The 18,673-nt window shown below is 37.7% G+C and overlaps 1 protein-coding gene across 1 annotated transcript in view; it reads left to right on the forward strand.

The window, feature by feature from the left end:
• The window catches only part of KIZ (kizuna centrosomal protein), an 85,361-nt gene extending 69,224 nt beyond the window's left edge, over positions 1–16,137 (forward strand). The window contains exons 13-14 of the mRNA XM_072409500.1: positions 8,943–9,022; positions 15,246–16,137. Of these exons, the coding sequence (XP_072265601.1) occupies positions 8,943–9,022; positions 15,246–15,349 (184 nt within the window). The 3' untranslated portion in view covers positions 15,350–16,137. The remainder of the gene's footprint in view (positions 1–8,942; positions 9,023–15,245) is intronic.
• The last annotated feature ends 2,536 nt before the right edge of the window (positions 16,138–18,673 follow it).

Raw genomic sequence — 18,673 nt, forward strand, 5'->3', positions numbered from 1 at the left:
TCCCCCTGCCGCTCTCCCTGCTCCTCCAATGACCTACTAATGACTTCCTTACTCTTAACCTCCTCACACGCACGGCTCCAGGACTTTTCTAGAGCCCCTATTCTCTGGAATGGTCTTCCTCGTCCTATTCAGCTTGTTCCTACTTTCTGCTCATTTAAAAGCTCTCAAAACCCATCTTTTCAAATTTTCCTATGCATCTTCTTCTGTCTCCTAAACTCCCACTATTTCCCACCACTACATATCGCCCATCCTATTGTGTGTGATACTTTCCCCACCTCCTAGATTGTAAGCTCTTCGTGGCAGGGTCCTCCCCTCCTCCTGTGTCACAGTCACTATCTGTATGTCATTTGCAACCCCTATTCAATGTACAGCACTAATATGTTTGTAATATGTTTGCGCTATAAAAGTCACGATTAATAATAGTAATAAGTAAAATTTATATTCCTCTATGTAACTTTTTACATTTGTATTTTTAAATGTGTTTGTAATAGTTTAAATGAAACCTATAGTGCTTTAATAAATATAAAGTTGTATGCTGGGTGCACAACAGGAATACCACTTGCACAGCTGAGTGTTATACAGTTAGTTTTAGCCATGGGTTGAATAGGATGCTTGCACTGCTCTAAAAATTCATGCTTGCAGTTCATATTAATTGCCATTAGATGGCAATCTCATGTGGTTTATTTTTTTGTGTTACTCCTGATTGTGTTCCAAATTATTGCATTTCAATATAATATATAACATGCAATACTTTTCTAATTCTATATAGAAAATAATGAAAAAAATTAAAATTAAATGTTTATGTGTATGCCTTTTAAAATGTATATTGATCTGTAGGTCACATAGGGGGACAAACACAAATTTACTTAACTAATAAAAAACATATGGACAATTGCAATCCTGCATCTCTTTTGAACATATTTATTAAAGTTATGTTTTGAAGAATTATGAGGCCTTTCCTTATGAATGTACTCGTTTACTAGCTAGGATTCTGTGGAATTTTTTTTCTATTTTCATTTCATTGGTTTTGGATAATTATGCATATCAGGAGTTCCAGTTTTTTTTTTATCTGCATGCATCTTCCAAACTTCAGCCACTGATGCCATAGAAAGCTAGTCGCTATGTGAATTTAGAATAATAAAAAAAAAAACTTTATAATTCTAACAAAGTTTAGTTTGACACAAAAAGCTTGAAAACTTTTTCTTAGTTTAACTGTCACATGGTGAAGCTGTGAAATGTGTTCTAATTACCAAGATGTTAATTAGTTGAAAGTGTAAAGCATACATTGTTTTTGATAAACTCTTTAATTTTATTCTTGTATTTATATTATTATTTCACATCCTGTTCACACCCATCTGCAGGCAATGCACTTTGATATTGCTGCTGAAACCATACATATCACACTGCTAAAGAGAAGAGAGTACTAGCCACAAAGCCATCCATTCCACCCCCAACTTTTAAAGTATAGGCTTTTTGGGAAGGGGAGGCATTAGAGGTTGCATTCAAGAAGTTTTTTCTAATATGAACATGCAGCTTAGTTCAGCAGTGATTCAGCACATATAGATGAATAGCAGAGAGACAACACCTGAAGCTCGGATGAGGAAAACAATTCTTGTGCTGGGTCCTGCAATAAAAAAATGTATTGGTATCTTTAAACCAAAACCAAAAGTAAGCCTTTTCTAACAGAAGCATGGTGGCTTCCTTGCTGTACCCTCTTTCTAAAGATAATTATTTACTTTCTGTCAGTAATTTTCATACATCACTTACCTGTAACCAGCATCAGAAAATGTGACTTTTGTCCGACTATATTTGCAGCATGGTAAATTCTGGATGGTGACTGGATGGGTAGAGGTTTCGAATAACTTCAAGGCTGGTAGACTGGCATTTTTTTTTATCAGTTAACTGCTAAATATTTCTCTCATTACAGGTTTAACTTAAAGTGATCTTGTTCTTTGTATATGCAGGACATTGAAACTTTAATGTCCTCATCCCTGTTCCTATCATTCTGTTCCACTGCCCGAAGCAAGGAACTACATCTCTTTGTAAGCTCCCAATTGCTCCAAGCAGGCTGTACACAGGTTTAAGGTCTCCTGACTCCCAATTTTCAGCGCGGTGCCAATCATCATGTGTCAGCTTTGTCACTGGAGTGAACCACATTCACATTGGGTATTTCTTTGTTAGCAGTATAAGAGGGAAGGTATGTGCAACTGACATGAAACAAACACGTTGCTTTGCCTTATGTATATAGCACAAGTGTATGTCAAGGAGAAGTTAAAAAATGTAACAGAGAACTGGTCCCATGAGCAGGAAAAAAAGAAATCTAGTTCTGTCTATTAACAAAGTAACACCAGTATATCAAAGAAGAAGGAATTTTAGTAATTTTACAAGATCATAGTTGATTACAACTTCAAATAAAAAGTATTTTTTTTTCCATTTAGATACAAAATGACCAGAGATGTAGAAATGATATGTATTATTGAAATGTGTGAACATTCCTTTAAAGCTGAACTATACTCACCTTACCTTCTGCAGCCTGTTTGGCCTTGTCACACTGCTTTGACTTGCCAGACACGAGAGTTAATTTATACCAGCACCAAAGCACGCCAAGAATGTACGCTACGATTGTGCAGTAAATTTGAAAACAGGCACAAAAGAATGTTGTAGACGAGACAGAAGATGTCATTTTTCAAATTATGAGTAAAGAGTTCATTTTTCCTCCCTGGGTGTCTTATTGTGTGTTCATATGGAGGCCGCCCCCTTAGGAAGTACATCAAATTAAAATAAGAACAAGAAAGCAGGGGTTTTATTTGCGGCAAAACAAAATTAATTGTATTATTTATATATAACACCAATATGTTTCCTACAGTTTTGGTTCACATAGTACAAGAGTTTGGGTCTATTCCATTAACATCATGGGATTATTGATCCTCCACCTAGGATACTTTTTTAAAGTTTTAGCAGAAAATACAGTTTAAACCCTGACGTGTTTCACCAAATGACTTCTTCAGGGCAGAGGTTGAGACCCTTAGCTAGAACTGTTCAAAAAAGCGCAGAAAAGTACAAAGAACATTTTTCAAAAAGATTTATATCATTGCAATCATACAATAAATTCATATTGGTTTAATAGATAAATAGTTGAATGTTAGATGGACCATAAAAACTGTATGAGTATCAGTACTATAAAGTTGTATATAAATATATGTGTATATAAAAGTATCTAATGTGGGATTCAAATGGGGTTATTTCTGGTTGTAAGAATTCATGTCCAGTTTCACCTGATATTGCTACTTCAATTTCTTTGGAAATAAGTCAATTACTGCCCAGTGACTATCATATACCCAAAGTGTTTTTGGCAAGTATTTATGATTACTAAAAAATGCTTAAGTGAATCCAAAAGAGCGATTGCAAGAAAGAATAAGGTAATGTTAGTAAGAGAGTAATATAATGTAATAAGGACTTAACAGGTTTTCCCCGAGGTGCAACACTGTGGCTAAGTGAAAAGTGCAGAGTTTGCAGCTGAATGAAAACAGCTAGGTAGCATATTCTCTTGGAAACACAGCTGTTAAGCTTCACATAATTAGGATAAACAATACCCCACTAGTGGCCCTTCCGGCCCTTTCCTATGGAAAACATTTTTATTCCATTACTTTATTTCGCAAGGCTGGATAGAAGAATAGGGAGATTCTGCATTTTGGCAGTTTTCACTACTGTGGCTTACACCTATACAGGGAGATAATAGAACAAATTCAATACAACAAACTAAAGATATAGGATGCAGGGAATCAGGTTCTAGTAAGACCTTACTCTAGTAAGGTCCCCTTATATTTGTAACAGGTGTTACAACATGAAGGTAAAGATACATACCGTATATACTAGAATATACAAGGTTACAAATATAAAATAATATAAAAGTTTTTTTTTCTGAAAATACCCAGAAAAATGCCTTGGCATGAGTATAAACATAGGGCACAAAATGTGGCCATCAATGCCAACATTCAAAGCTGTAATCTACAAAAATTCCAATAAAATTAACATGAATAGGAATAGTAAAGAATCCATGGAGTGTAGTTTTTAAAACATTTAAAAAAAGGGTAAAAATTTAAATTTCATTGTATCGCTGTCTTTTTGACAGGGTAAATCATTTTGTGCTTTTGATTTGGGTATAATGAGTCACTTGCTCTGAAATTATCTTTTGTGCATTATTGTTGGCCACCAGCAGATGGCGATGTGCCATGATGTAAAGCAGCAGAAATCTTTGGTGGTCGGCGGCTCTGGGGCGCACCGGCCAGAGCCGCCGACCATGTCCCCCATGCGGTTTGCAAGCTCAGGGAAGTGGGCGGGTTGTGTCTCCACGATGGGAGAGTGGCCGGGTTCTGGCATCATGACCTCACTCTGGGGAAATTTCTTCCGTTTTGAGTGACACCCGGCTCCCCACGCAAGTGTGGTCTGAAGTCCATGCATTTAGTGATCTGTAGGTCCGAAAAGGTTGACAACGTCTTATGTAAAGTGTGTAACAAACTCATGTCTCTTGTCTCAGATGAGTTTGTTACACACTTTATATAATGACACGTCTTTAACAGGTGTGACCAGAGTATAAACCAAGATTAGTTTTCAATGGTATTATGAGGGGATACAAATCTCTGTTTATGGTCAAGTTTATATGGCACAACTGAAATCCATTTAAAAAATTGCACCGCCATCAAACAAAATTGAGTGAGGCCAGCTTAAAAACATAAAGCAAGTCAAAGAAACACAAATTAAAGCAATGTAAAGCTGATTGATGCCTGTGAGAAAGGGGGTCACTTTACAAAGGGCTAATCTGTCAAATCCTCCTTAAAAATGGCAATATTGTTCTCACCTGTTCTCACGCCATTTTCAATGAATGATCACCAGTTCTTGAATGTGCTTGTTTTAGACATCCTGATTGCTACTCACCAATCTGTATGTCACTACTGTGTCCTTTAATAATGTAGGGCCAAGTGGATGCATCCACAATAGAGAACACAAACAATTTACATTTCTGGAAATGTTAACCAATGTTACAAACGCAACATGTTACCAGACATTCTAGCACACAACTTGTAAGGGAATTACTTAAACCCCCGATCTGCATCCTCGTTCTAGGTTAGTGATTTGGAAGTTATTAAAGGAAGACAATCAGAACACCAACCAGACGTTTTTATAACCAGGTCCATTTGTATAAAGTCTCCCTGCAATTCTCTCTATAATTTACCAAGTAGCTGGCAATGCTGTCTATTTTTCCTTGTAATAATAAAGGCTGATTTATTACATACCAGTGGTGGTGGTCCAAACTAAAATCAAGATGGAGGAATACATGGATAAATATTTTTTGCTAGTCTAAGCCTTTGCTATATGCTAAACAGCAGACAGGCTGGACACAGAAGATCAAAATCATTTCTGTCTGTCAAAGTGAATAGAGACAGCTCTTTGGACAATAGGAGAGACATTTGTAAGCAATCTCGGCCCCTACTTCATATGCATGAAGCTAGATCAAAGGCTGGTAAGAGCCTGCATTTTTTTCATATAGACCTACAATTCATTGGAACTTTACAGATCAGTTTTCATTATTAGGAGCTCCTGTAATAAATAGCTGGTTTATTGCATTGTGTTAAAACATTCTATTGTGCTTAAATAAGCTGTGATCAGCTGAGCAGAGATAAAATCAATGTGAAGGCAAAAATAAACAACCCCCCCATTTATTCCAGTTATGTATTCATTAAAATTTTCTTTGTACTATCCTCCCATAATCCCCTGTACATCAGCATTCAGTCTGGCAGGGAAGGGCAACACTGTAAGCTGGTCAGGCTTTATTGCATTGCATTGCTAATGCTGTAAATGGCAAATGGAGCTCTCTGATTGGTTGAGTTTTTAGGGTATTTAGGAAAGTTATAATGACCGTTTCCTCAAAGAATAAAGTGGGATGAAGGCTCCTGGACTTTCCTATGCTCATTCCATCACAAGGCACCACCATCTTCCTTCTCTTTCTTGCTGGAAACAATCTCTGACATCTTGATTGGCTCGGCCACGATAACATAATTCCTGCGAATCCCCGGCACACACAAGGGACGCAAACTGCTGCTTTAAGTAGATTTGGCCCTCAGTGGACATTGTTTAGGCTCCTTTAAGGATTAGGGCTTTTATTCAAGCCTACTTTTCATGCAAGTTTAACATCCCTTTACATTACAAAAAAAAAAAAAAGTAGTTAAAACCCATCAATTTATATTGCTCTATGTGTCACAGAGAGTTTTGTGGAGATTTTGCCCATTTCCGTTGGAACAGGAAAGTGAGGGTAACCTCCCTAAAGTCAGGAAAAGTGGCTACACAATTGAACAAGAGTCTATATTGAAAAATGTCCCCTGTTTTGTTAAAACATTATAACATTCTGAAACATTGAGAGTGAATGGCTGCAGTTTAGAAAGCAATAAAGACCTAACAGGAGATCTAACTATACATTTCTGTATCCTATAACAAGTTTGTTGTGTTTTTCATCAGAACATGAGGAGCTGTTCAGATAAAACTGCAGTCCTGTAATGCTGAAGAGGGGATATTACAGATGTTGTCAGGGGTTTCTTTGACCAATGACCTGTTTGTGACTCCCAGGGCAGATTAACTGACACCAATGATTTTTTTGGCTATCTGTAAGGATGACATTCTTCCCACTGACCAATAATGTAGGAGACATTCTTCCTACTGACCACCACACTGTTGTACTATGAGCTGTGGATATAGTAATTATAACAGGGGTTCCTTAAGACCTGAAAGTATATTTTAAGGGTTCCCCCGTGTTAAACATTGCTCTATAGTGTAAGGACTTTTGTACCCAAATTAGTTACCCAAGCAATGAACTTTCATCTTGTAATTTAAATTAAATAAACTTATCATTACACAGTATTTATATAGCGCCATCATATTACGCAGCACTGTACAAAGTCCATAGTCATGTCACTAGCTGTCCCTCAAAGGGGCTCTCAATCTAATGTCTCTACCATAATCATATATCATTATTACAGTTGAACATCATTTTTGGAGGGGAGCCAATTAACCTAATTGCATGTTTATTAGGATGTTGGAGGAAACTGGAGTACCATGAGGAAACCCAGGCAGAACCTGCAAACTCCATGCAGATAGTGTCCTGGCCGAGATTCAAACCTGGGACCTAGCGATGCAAAGGCCAAAGCACTAACCTCTGAGCCACCATGCTGCCCTGTACAGCCAATAGGCTTCATTTAGTGAAAATACAAACATTTGCTTAAATGTAACATGGCTGCTAAGACTTCTATTTATTATTTATATAATCAAAATACAAGATTACATTAAAGCACAAAAATTTGCAACCAAGTTCTTATTCATAAAAAATATGTAACAATTGAAAAAAATGAAACATCCGCTGATCTAGGAACAGTGTTAGGCTCTTTATCTTACCAGTATGTACCTCTAAACCCTTACAATACAGTCAGTATACTTCACTCTGATATGTTTCTAATATACACCTTTTCTTGCTGCGTATGTCCTAGTAAATGGTTGCAGTTCTTTTCTCAAAGAACCAATCCTCGATGTCCACTGCCCCGCTCCTTAAACCCCGCACAGACATCAGATAGACATAAAATTACTGTCACTGGAAACACAAAAGGAAATGGTTTCTTTTTGCAGCATGCTGGCAGAGACCAACATTTTCTACTCAGACTGTGGCTTCTTTTCTGAAGGTTTCTTAGTTCTGGAATCCCAGATTACAATGCCCAAATCCATGTGCCGTTCTGCCTAGGACAAATGGAGACACATTCTAATAGTCTTTATTGGACTTTTTAACATGGAGGAACCTTTCACAGCTTACAGTATGTTAGTGTGGTGGTCTGTGGGAAGAATGTCATACTTATAGATAGTCAAAAATATCACTAGTATCTGTTCCACCCCCCACCCCATACCCCTAAAAAAATATGGAAAGAATGTTTTAAAAAAAAAAATTATCACTAGTATTAGTTAAACAAATCAAATATCCCATTGCCTGATGCAGAACTAAAGTAAAAAGAAAGAAAAAATCACTTACCTTTGCTTCTACAGATCCCTCTGGAGCTGTCTTCCATACAGTCCAGCGTTGTTCTGGTTTCATGCTTCGACCCTGCCATCTTTTTTCTTTTGGCTTTGTCACCTGTTCTCGCAGGTGCATTTACGAGATTGGGTGGTGTAGCCTGCTGTAGTGCTGTAAAAAAAAAATTGCCGATCTCACTGCACATTATTTTTTCAATGACTGAAAAGCTCCTTCTGCGCAGAATGAGCAGCCCGAATCCTCCTGAGATTCGTGACGTATGTATCCCAGGAGGCTCTGTGCTCCCATTCAGTCTTTACCGCCACGGCAATAAAGACTGAGGAGGAGGGACTTAGCCTTTTTTTTTTTTTTTAAAGCATTTAATGAAAAAAAAACAAAACACATTTTTACTTTACATAGAGGAGTTATCTACCCTTCTATATAAAGTAAGAATTGTGGTGATAGGTCAGTTTTAAAGAATCCCTAGCAACCTCTGGAGGTGGAACCCTGGTTGAGAAATACTGATTTACATCAATAAAAATCAGTGTGAAAGACTGGTGTCTGTGCCTTTTTTTTAAACAAATATCCCTATTTTGTGGTATTTGGAACTTATAGAGGGTTTAGGAACCCGGTCATTATGTATAACTTTGATGCATTTAGAATGTATTTAGCTGTTTTAAATCAGGTGTTCTTTTTAGGGTTTTGCCACTTGATAAATCTATTGTATTGATAAATTTATTGTAAATCCTTTAAAAGACATTCGGCAGCAGTAACATTCAATGTGTGTTGGTTTGTGAGTCTTTCTTTTACAGGAAGGCACTGATCATAGTTATTGGCCTGGATAATGGACCTGGAACCTGGTCATTGATAATACCTTTCTATATATTTTTTTTTACAGAAGAGAAAACCTGACTACTGTGCCAGAACCTATGACAAGCACAGCATTCAATAAAGGCGCACCCAAAATAAAGTCTAAAGGTAATTCTTTTCAATATAAATAAATTTAATGTTAAATGTTTGAATTTTTCATTGTTTTCCTTTGTTTACCAATAACATTAGAATTTTTATCCGTTTAAAATAATAGCATGGATATATAAAAGAAGCCATTTACTGCGGTGACTCTATTGCTAAATTCTTTTTATGTATTTAAATGCCTCATGTTGAGACAGCATTGTAAAGGTGAAGAAAAAATGATTTCATTTTCCTGGCATTGAATATCTGTCCCTGAATTCCATTCTGCCCACATTTCAGCTCATACCTTTGCTTTCTACGGATTTAAAATAGTTCCCTAAACACAATTACTATCAAACGTCTATCATCAGTCTCCAAGGGTAGTAACATTTCATGTTATCCTGACCTAATTGTAAGGGACACAGTTCTTTGCTACGAGCTCAGCCGTATTCTTTGTAATCTCAGTGGGATAATAGTGCAGCTATTTGAGTGACATGCTCCCATGTATTGTATTCAGCAGTTTCCTGGTTATTTTCCAATTCATACAAGTGTGACCTTACAACAACACTATCATTTTGCTTTCACAAGGTAATTCTCTGCTTGTCTCCATGATAAGATGCTACAGGGGAAAAAACTTTCTTACATGCTATCATTTTCTCAGGTTTTAAGGTGCAAAATAAACAGACCCATCCTATCATTTTACATGCAAAAAAAAATAGTAAATAGCTGTATGAAGGTTTTAATGAAAATTCAATTATTTTCTGTAGGCAATATGTTTTCAATTCACATTGCAATGTTTGCATAATGCACTTTTGTAAATACCTGGTTTTTTCATGTTGGCTTAAATTTTTTATTGTGTGTAGACTTTTGCAAATTATTCATGATAGGCATAGTAACTTTTACTTCTCCCCTCTCCTCTTTTTTGTTTTGATCTTTGGCCACATCGATTGGATGGGTTGGGACCTTCTGTGCAGTTCACACAGTCCTGGCACCTGCAGCGGAAGCCGCGATGTGCCGGCCATCACATTGCAGTGCATGTGCAGCTCAGCAAATTTGACAATTGAACTGAGGGATCAGGCAGGAAAGAAAGCTTATTGCAGAAGGGAAGGGCATGCGCCATGTAGCTTAGAGTTACATCATCCAATGAATAAAGAAGATCACCATCTGCAGGGAAGTCCTCCATGGAGGCATTAAAAATGACCGCTCCTTAGGATGCAGTGATTACTGCTTATGGTATGCACAGCATGCTTGCTGATTATGGCAGAAGCTCATCACCCACCAACGTGTTTGGTTCCGCTTTAAGATGGGATATCAGCCACACAGGGAGTGCAATATTTTAGATACGTAATGAGCACAGAAGTGTGCCATCATGTATGTGTAATAAACAACTATACATGAAGCTTTTAAAAAGCATACATACATAGTAGATGAATAATAAACTGTTCAGTACATTCCTGATACATCAGTGCGAAAACTATCTGCAAAGGTCTAACATGCCTAATGCTAAAAGAAAGGTATTGCAATTGGCAAAATTCATGCTCCCTGCTAATTGCACTGACGGATCTGACTTTTGTAGAGAGACCAGTGCCTATATACAGAGAGAAGGGCTCCTACTCTGCAGCATGCTGTAAGTGAACAGGCAATGACAGCAGTCTATAGAAAATGAGCTGGAATAATTTGATTCCCTTTTATTTTGATGAATTATGCTGATTTCAACTAATGGTTCAGATGGGGATCAAATCCAACTGGTATCTCTTGCTTGTAGATCCAAGAATATATTAAAACTCAAAATAATACATGTAATATGTAAACAATAGTCATCTTTTTATAAACTCAATTTATTACATTTCTCCACGTTTTAATTTCAATATATAATTATTATTTAATATAATACTGTTAATTGTTACAAGAATTATTTTACTGAACCAATACACACCTTTATTACCCTAAAACTAAAAACATTTAAATGTCATTGGATAGAAGCTTTTGAAGTGTGCACATTTATATGCTTTTTCTATCTGTAAATATCCAAGCTCTTACAAGGACTGAAAGTTTTTGGGGCAAAGGATGGTAGGAGGAATCTGTTCCATGAACATAGTCTGTTGACCCAAAGGGGAGAGAATAGGTTTAAATAACAGATGATGATATCAACTCATTTGTTACTGATAAATATACCTATTCCCTATATACTAAAGTATGAGGGGGTGCTGATAAGTTCCTGGCTTTGAAATAACACATTTATTCAACATTTTCCCCCCTGAGACTGATGCACTTGGTACAGCGTAGTTGCAGCTTTTTTAGACTGTTCAAATAAAATTCCTTTGGTTGGGCCGCAAACCCGCTCTCAGCAGCATCTTTGACGTCAGAAATGTCCTCAAAACGTTGCCCCTTCAGGTGTTTTTTCAAATTTGGGAATAGATAAAAGCTCAAAGGAGCCCAGTCAGGTGAGTAGGGGTGATGGTGGACCAATTGGAAACCCAGGGTGTTCATTTTGGCAGCCACAACGTTTGACGTGTGCGCAGGTGCATTGTCCTGCAAAAAATAGATCCCTTTGCTCAACTTTCCACGGCGTTTCATCTTAATTGCCTCCTTCAGCTGGTCCAGGAGGTTAGCATACCTCTTGCTATCAGATTATTAAATGGTTTGTTACATACCTAAGGACAGAGAATCATCTAGTGGCCAAGCCTTGAATATAGGATTACCATAACCAACTCCAAAGTACAAAATATTTTTACCTTTAAAAAGGGTGGAAAAAATATTTGAAGTCTGAGCCAATGTGGTTTTAATTGTTTTCCCCTTAAATAAGTGTTTGACAAGTAACACACTGCACAGTTTTTTAGCTCCTTTTATCAGGGCGCACCCCCCCCCCATCTCTTTTCAGTAGCCACCTGTCTGCATGAGACAACCAGGGCTGGGCTAGAGATAACTGTCAGTGAATACAGGCGGCCTTACAGATCACTATTTGTTGTTCACAGAAAAGCCCCGGTGTACAAATATGTAGGTTTACTTTATAAGGCTTAGTTCACATTAACAGTTTAACTTCTTCCAAAAAATAGATAACTTTGGAACAAGTGGTTAATTTTGTATGTCCTTCTTGGGCAGCACCATCTGCAAGCTCTTTTCCATGCAATTTCATTAAAAAAAGAAAACAAAATCTACTTGAAAATGCCTGTAAAAGCCTACCAGTTGGGTCACAATAAAAGGACACTGGACAGTTGGGACATAATAGAAAGAGCGCGGTAGAATATGGCCAGATTTATAGGGGTACTAGTTACCTATGGTACAGGCAACTAGGAACACAAAACTTCTGTGTGTTGCACTGCCTACTTTTTGACCACCCAGCTAAAAAGAAATTCTGGGGAGAACACTGCCATGAATATACTTATTCCTGTTAATTGTATTGGCATTCCTGTTGATTATGTTTTTGAATGTTATCATTGACAGACACATTTTATGCACTAGGTTTATACTTGAGTGTAAACAGTTCACTGTATTTTTTTAATTCCTTTTTTTCTAATGATTTTTGTGTCTCTCTTCCATTCATCAAAACATAGTTAGGGATATTGGGATGTACTTTGAATGAATGGGGAAGGGCAAAGTAAATTGTTAATATACAGTAAGGGCAAAGTAAATTGTTAATATACAGTAAAAGGAAAAGGTACACAGGAGTTAAAGTTCTGTGTAATAAAGAATTATGGTTCACAAAAGGTGTACAAAACACAAGGAGAACATGGAGTGCACTGTAAAGGTTGAATGTATGTTTTGTGAGAAATGTAAAAGATTCACCAACCACAAATGGGAAGGTTACAGTAAAGGATAATAGACACTGAATAGTAATAGATAATTGAAGTATTATTGTTCAGTTGTTATTATGAAAGTTCAGTACATTGTTATTGCATACTCGACAGTAAGCTTATAATAAAAAGTGACTCTAGGAATAATGGTAAGCAGGGAAGAGAAGTGTATTTAGCAATAATAAGTGGAAGCACAATACAGGGGTAAAGCTGAACTGCAGTGCAAAAGTCAGCTTTGGCTTACAACCAGCTCTCCGATGAGTACAATGTACAGGAAATGTACAGTGTAAGCAGCACCACATCTCTTCTGCAATCTTTTTAACTCCATCCTGTGCAACTTTCCACATGCTCTGTCCTTTACCTGGGTCTTGCAGGCACTCACTGCACATTCACAGCTCTGCAGACTGGCTCTTTACTGTGGTCCTTATTTAACCAATTTGCTTAACAATCAAATTGTAGGAATCAAACCTAGAAGTCAAGTGGTGCTTTCTAGATTGTTAGTTTGTTTTTTTGGTACAATGAATATATATATCACATGAAATTGATATTGATTGAATAGAACATTGACAATAAAAGGTCAAAATACATCAAAGCTCAGGTGAAGGGATGCTACAAATACCATGTGTCTATGTCACACTTACTTCTTACTCACCAAAGTGCAGACACCTCTCTCCTGCGCATGCGGGCAGTTCTGACCCTGGGCGTGCCTCTGCTCCCATACTTTATGTGTTTTGCCCATCCTGCCGGCCAATCAGGAAATAGCCTCCTAATCATCCCTGGCTATTTAGCTAGCTCAGACACAGCACTCAGCGTTCAGGCAACGTGTCCCCACTAGTCCGAGCCCCTTAGCTCTGCTGAGCAGTTTCTGTACACCTGTTGGTTAATTCAATGTTTACCCTGTCCAGCTCCTGTGTAACCCTTGTTGCCCAGTCTGTTGTTTCCCAGCCAATTTTGTGTGCTGTCCCAGTGTTCCTCTCTGTCTCTGTTGCTTCCAGTGTCTCCTGTGTTCCCTGTGTCTGCAGTGACCCCTGTGTCATTGGTGTCTTTTTCCTGCATTCCTGGTATTTGTCCCCTGGCTTGTGACCTGACCTCGTTTGCTGCTGGCCTTGACCCTGGCCTTCTGCTGCTTAGTGATTTGGTACCGATCATCCTGCCCACCTAGGTGTTCCCATGGACCGCAATCTGGCAGTAACCAGCAGCGCAACATCCTCACCACTAGAGGCTCTGGAGTAGGCCTGGTTACTGCTTAGACTCTGCACCTTGGCGTTTCTCAGGGCTCACACCATTTCTGTGCTTAGTGCCCCCTATTGGCCCTGTCCCCCCAAGTGTGACAGTCTACAGTAATGTACAAGGTTAGAGCAAATGCATTAAAATAGGTGAAAAGTGGGTAAGTTTGATTGAAAAAAAACACATATTTAATAATCTCTGCATTTAGTATCCCTTTCAACGTGGTGCTAGTGAAAAATAATTCAAAAATGCTATTACATTTTGATAAATGTGCCAGAACTGCAGTATGTTTCTACTTTCCTCTATGACATGAAATACTATTTTTGCCTTTAAGTTCCAAAGCTCATGTTATCAGCCTTGCCTAATGTATTTCTAATGTATTTAAAAAAAACACAGACCTCTCCTTATCTCTCTCCCCTTTCCTCAAATCTATAATCCTACCTATTATACAGGCAGAGAGCACAGGAATTTATCAGCTTCTTTACCTACTTACTTGCAAAATCAATGTTTTTTTTTTTAATTGAATTTATCAAAGATCTTTCACTGGCTTATTAAAAGACCAAATGGGAGCATATGAGCATTGTTTATTGTTAAGATTTACATACACTTTAGGCTGTATCTAGGATGAGTGGGAAAGGGATAGGACAAAGAGTAAGGACCAGTAAGCAACATGAAGATGTGTGTTAATCTGATAAGTAGTCCTTGTAGTTGGGGCATCCTTCACAGGCAGCATCGTCCCTAGTATAGGGGTGGTTGTAGGGATTAAGAAATGATGGGGGGAGGAATGGGATTGGGGGATTGAATAGGTGGTTCCAGGAGGGAAGAAATTTGTAGATCAGTGCTTGAGATGAGAGAAAAAGGGGAAGCCTAGAAGGGGGTTTGGCCTGCCATCCTCCAAGTGGGTGGAGGAGACCAATGAGAATGGTCTCTAGTCATACTAGATAAATATTTGTCTTTTTTTATATTTTAGCCTGACTAGCTAACTATGTATGGAAGCCTCTATGAAGAATAATGTCACAGAATAATCAATGAATAATATATTACAGAGGACTCTCCTACTTGTTTTACTGGTCAGATAGTCTGATGGTATAAATTGTACTATATAGGAATGTTAACATACATGTCAGTTGTATTAATAATGCTTTAATACCGTTTATTATATTTTTGTACAGATAATTTAATTTAGAATTGTATGAAAAACACTGTTTCTTCATTTTTTTGTGTTTTAGCATTTTGGGGTGAATCTGAAGACAGCAGCTCAGATATTGAAGCCATGTTGAGACCACAGACTCTGAATGCTGATGCTGATGATTTTGATGACTGTTTTGACTAGAAGACCGAAATATAAATTTAAGATTAAAAAAAGACTAAAATTTTGCAAACAGATGGTTTCAAATCATAACATTAGGCCCAAAATGGATTTGATACATTTTATCTCTTATTGGTTATATAAGGGCTGTTTAAATATCATGCTGGTATTGTATTAATAATAAATAAAATATATTTGATTCATAAGCATTAAATCTGTAACTAACAAATAAGCACATCCTGGTGAAACATCTGTTCCAAAACTGCCAAAATTGAATCTAAAAATTAAAAAATCCTGGTTAATGAAGATTCCTAATACGGAGTAAGGAACTATATACCCACAGAGATTTGTGGTTATTGAGAAGAAGTGTAACAGTGTGCAACATTGCCATATCAATTCAAAAGAAAGAACAAATGGGATTTTAAAGTTACTCTAGACCAGGGGTGGGCAATTTTTTTGACTCGGGGTCCACAATCTGAAAAAAAACATTTGACAGAGTGGCCGTGCCAATGGAGGATGGGCCATCATGACGCCACTGAACGTTGTGTGCAGGGACACAGCCGGCCCACTCCCCCATCTCAGGCTCAGATCTGAGGGCCCCAGCGTGGGGTCCTTCTCCTGACCCTGCTGGGGGTGGCATTGGCCAGAGCCGCAGAACACCCAAAGGGCCGGAGAAACATCCCTATTGGGCCGTATACAGCCTGTGGGCCGTAGTTTGCCATGCCTGCTCTAGACTATGAATACACTGAATGTTTTTATTTTTAACGTTGTTTGTCTTTTTATATATTTAATAATAAAAATGGCATTCTGAATGGGTTCTGAACTGAATTTGTTTGGTTGTTAATTAGGAGGTGTGATATGTATAAGTACAAGGGGTGGTTGAATTGACTAGTTAGGATTCCACAATGTAAAGCACATCATACAGCACATAGACAGGAAACAGGAAAGTCAAGATTATGTAATGAACAATGTACACAGCCATATTCTGTACACTGTGATGTATGGTATATACTTATGGTTGCTGCATTGTATATGCTAGACTGTAGGCTACACATTCCTTCAGGAACACAATATCATAATTACATATGTTTGACCAATGCTAATTTGCTGTTTGCTAACGAGTAATTGACTATTTTAATGTAGGCTTGTGCATAGTGTTAACTATCTTCCTTTATTCTGTATTCAGTGCCTATTAGATTCAGTTCACACATGACTTCACTTCTTTATACCTTTTGCCATAAACCCCAAAAAATAGGATAATTCCTGCCAGCAGAACAAGTATCCCCATATTTTGTTTCCAAAGGGGGATCCAGGAACTCTAGATGAATCCAGAAAACATGACTGACCCATCAAAACTGATATTATATGGTGGTACACCTTGACTTGATGTCCTATTGTATTTATTGGTATTAAAGGTTTGAGTTATTCCAACCTTGTATTGGAACTTCTAATTTGAGGTTGGATTTCTCAAATGATTTCCCATTGCCACACTGGCATTCCTGTTTTCGTCTTCACGTAGGAGGGCAACCGACATCAGGATTGATATCTGTCCAGCTCTCTATAAAATTTGGTCCATGGCTAGCCAATCTGCCATTTTCTGTTAGTTATGGACAGAGCTGACACTATAACGACAGGACAAAATAAAAAAAAAATGCCGAGATGTATAATACAAAAATATATATTATTAATAATAAACAAGTAATTGCTGCATTTTCACTTTACAGTCACAAGATAAGAAACCAGGCTAAATGCGACCGTAGGGAAAAAACTGCTTGTGAATATTTGGAACTAATTGCGGTGATAGCACTTGCTAAGTAACAAGGGGCCCAGTCAAAAATTGTGACCCCTGTTCCTTCTCCACTAATTAGCAGAAATAGGCATTAATTACACTTTAGAGGGCTTGTTCTATAGCTTATTTACTACTTTTTTAAGAATATGTAAGATGTCAAAGTATCCTGTAAACTCAGTGGACAAACACGTCAGATTTAAAGAGGAAGACCCAAAGAACAGCCAATTACCCTTTTTGAACTGCATGGTACATGTCATTGAGGAGGGTGATTTGGATGTACAGGAAAACAGCAGGATCTGCTTTTTGGCCCCCAATTGAACTTGAACAAGGGGGTTATTTGGAACCCTGCAATATCAAGCTGATAACAACTAACACAATGTTTAAAGACAAAGAACAGGGTTATCTTAGGAATTCTTTTTGTTAAAACATCCACAAGATCAAGCAAATATTCAGGACCATCAGACAAGACAAGCAGAAAGCAATAAGAGTAATATAGTGATTCCATATGTAGTTGAAATGTCAGGAATCTCAAGGATTTTCAATAAACATCACATTACTGTTTCTTTTAAGCCCAGCAATACACCAAGACAGAAGCTTGTACATCCAAAGACCACCCAAAAACAAGCAAAGTAACTCCGCATATGCAGTGGCATGTAGTGAGAAATGTAAGACCGGTACATCAAGCAGACAAAGCAACCTTTCAACAAAAGAACAACATCACAGGACAAATGCTACAGGCCAAGATTCAGCAGTCTTCCTACATCTGCAGGAAAAGAAATATTTTTCCCAGGACATTGAGGTGCATGTTTTGGATATAAAGGACAACTGATTTGCAAAAGATCATCCAAGCCAGTGGTCGCTAACCTTTTGGACCACTAAACAGACAGACCACTAAACAAACAGACCACTAAATTCTCGGAATCCGGAAAAAGTTGTTGCACCCACAGCGGGTTGTGTGCATATGAAGAACAGAGCCGGGGAACACCAAAATTTTCTTGTGGACCACCAGTTGGCGACTGGTGATCCAAGCCAAATTAGAAATACCCATCTCTGAATAGAGCTGGGGTCTTTCAACACCATCAACGCCATTTTAACATTCTATTCTGACCTTTTGAAAACAATTCGCACCTTCAGCCATGTAATTGGAAGGTTTTCCACCTATGCAGAATTTCTAGGAGTATGTTAATAGAACAAAGTGGTTCAACAAACCTCACACCATGTTCCATAGTGATTAGATTAAGGTGTTTATGTTGTGTAAATATAAATGCTAGGGTTTTTTCTACACTGCTAGAAGTGCTGCAAAACATCTTCAACATTAAAAGAACCAATTAAAAGTCCAATTAAATGTGTCAAACTAGATATACAATGACCCGGATAAATGAGAACCTTCACAGATATCTTGCTTTTTGTTTCTCTCGGTATATGTCGCTATCTAGACACTTCTAGCTTTACTTTTCTCTACACCTATTTTCTGTACAATTGTCACAGAGATGACACAGACCAGGCTTAGGAAAGTCAGTGCTTTCCTGTACTTCAAAGAACAGCAAAACAGCTTCAGT

Source organism: Pyxicephalus adspersus, chromosome 4 (assembly GCF_032062135.1).
Source record: "Pyxicephalus adspersus chromosome 4, UCB_Pads_2.0, whole genome shotgun sequence".
In the NCBI taxonomy this organism is placed as follows: Eukaryota; Metazoa; Chordata; class Amphibia; order Anura; family Pyxicephalidae; genus Pyxicephalus; species Pyxicephalus adspersus.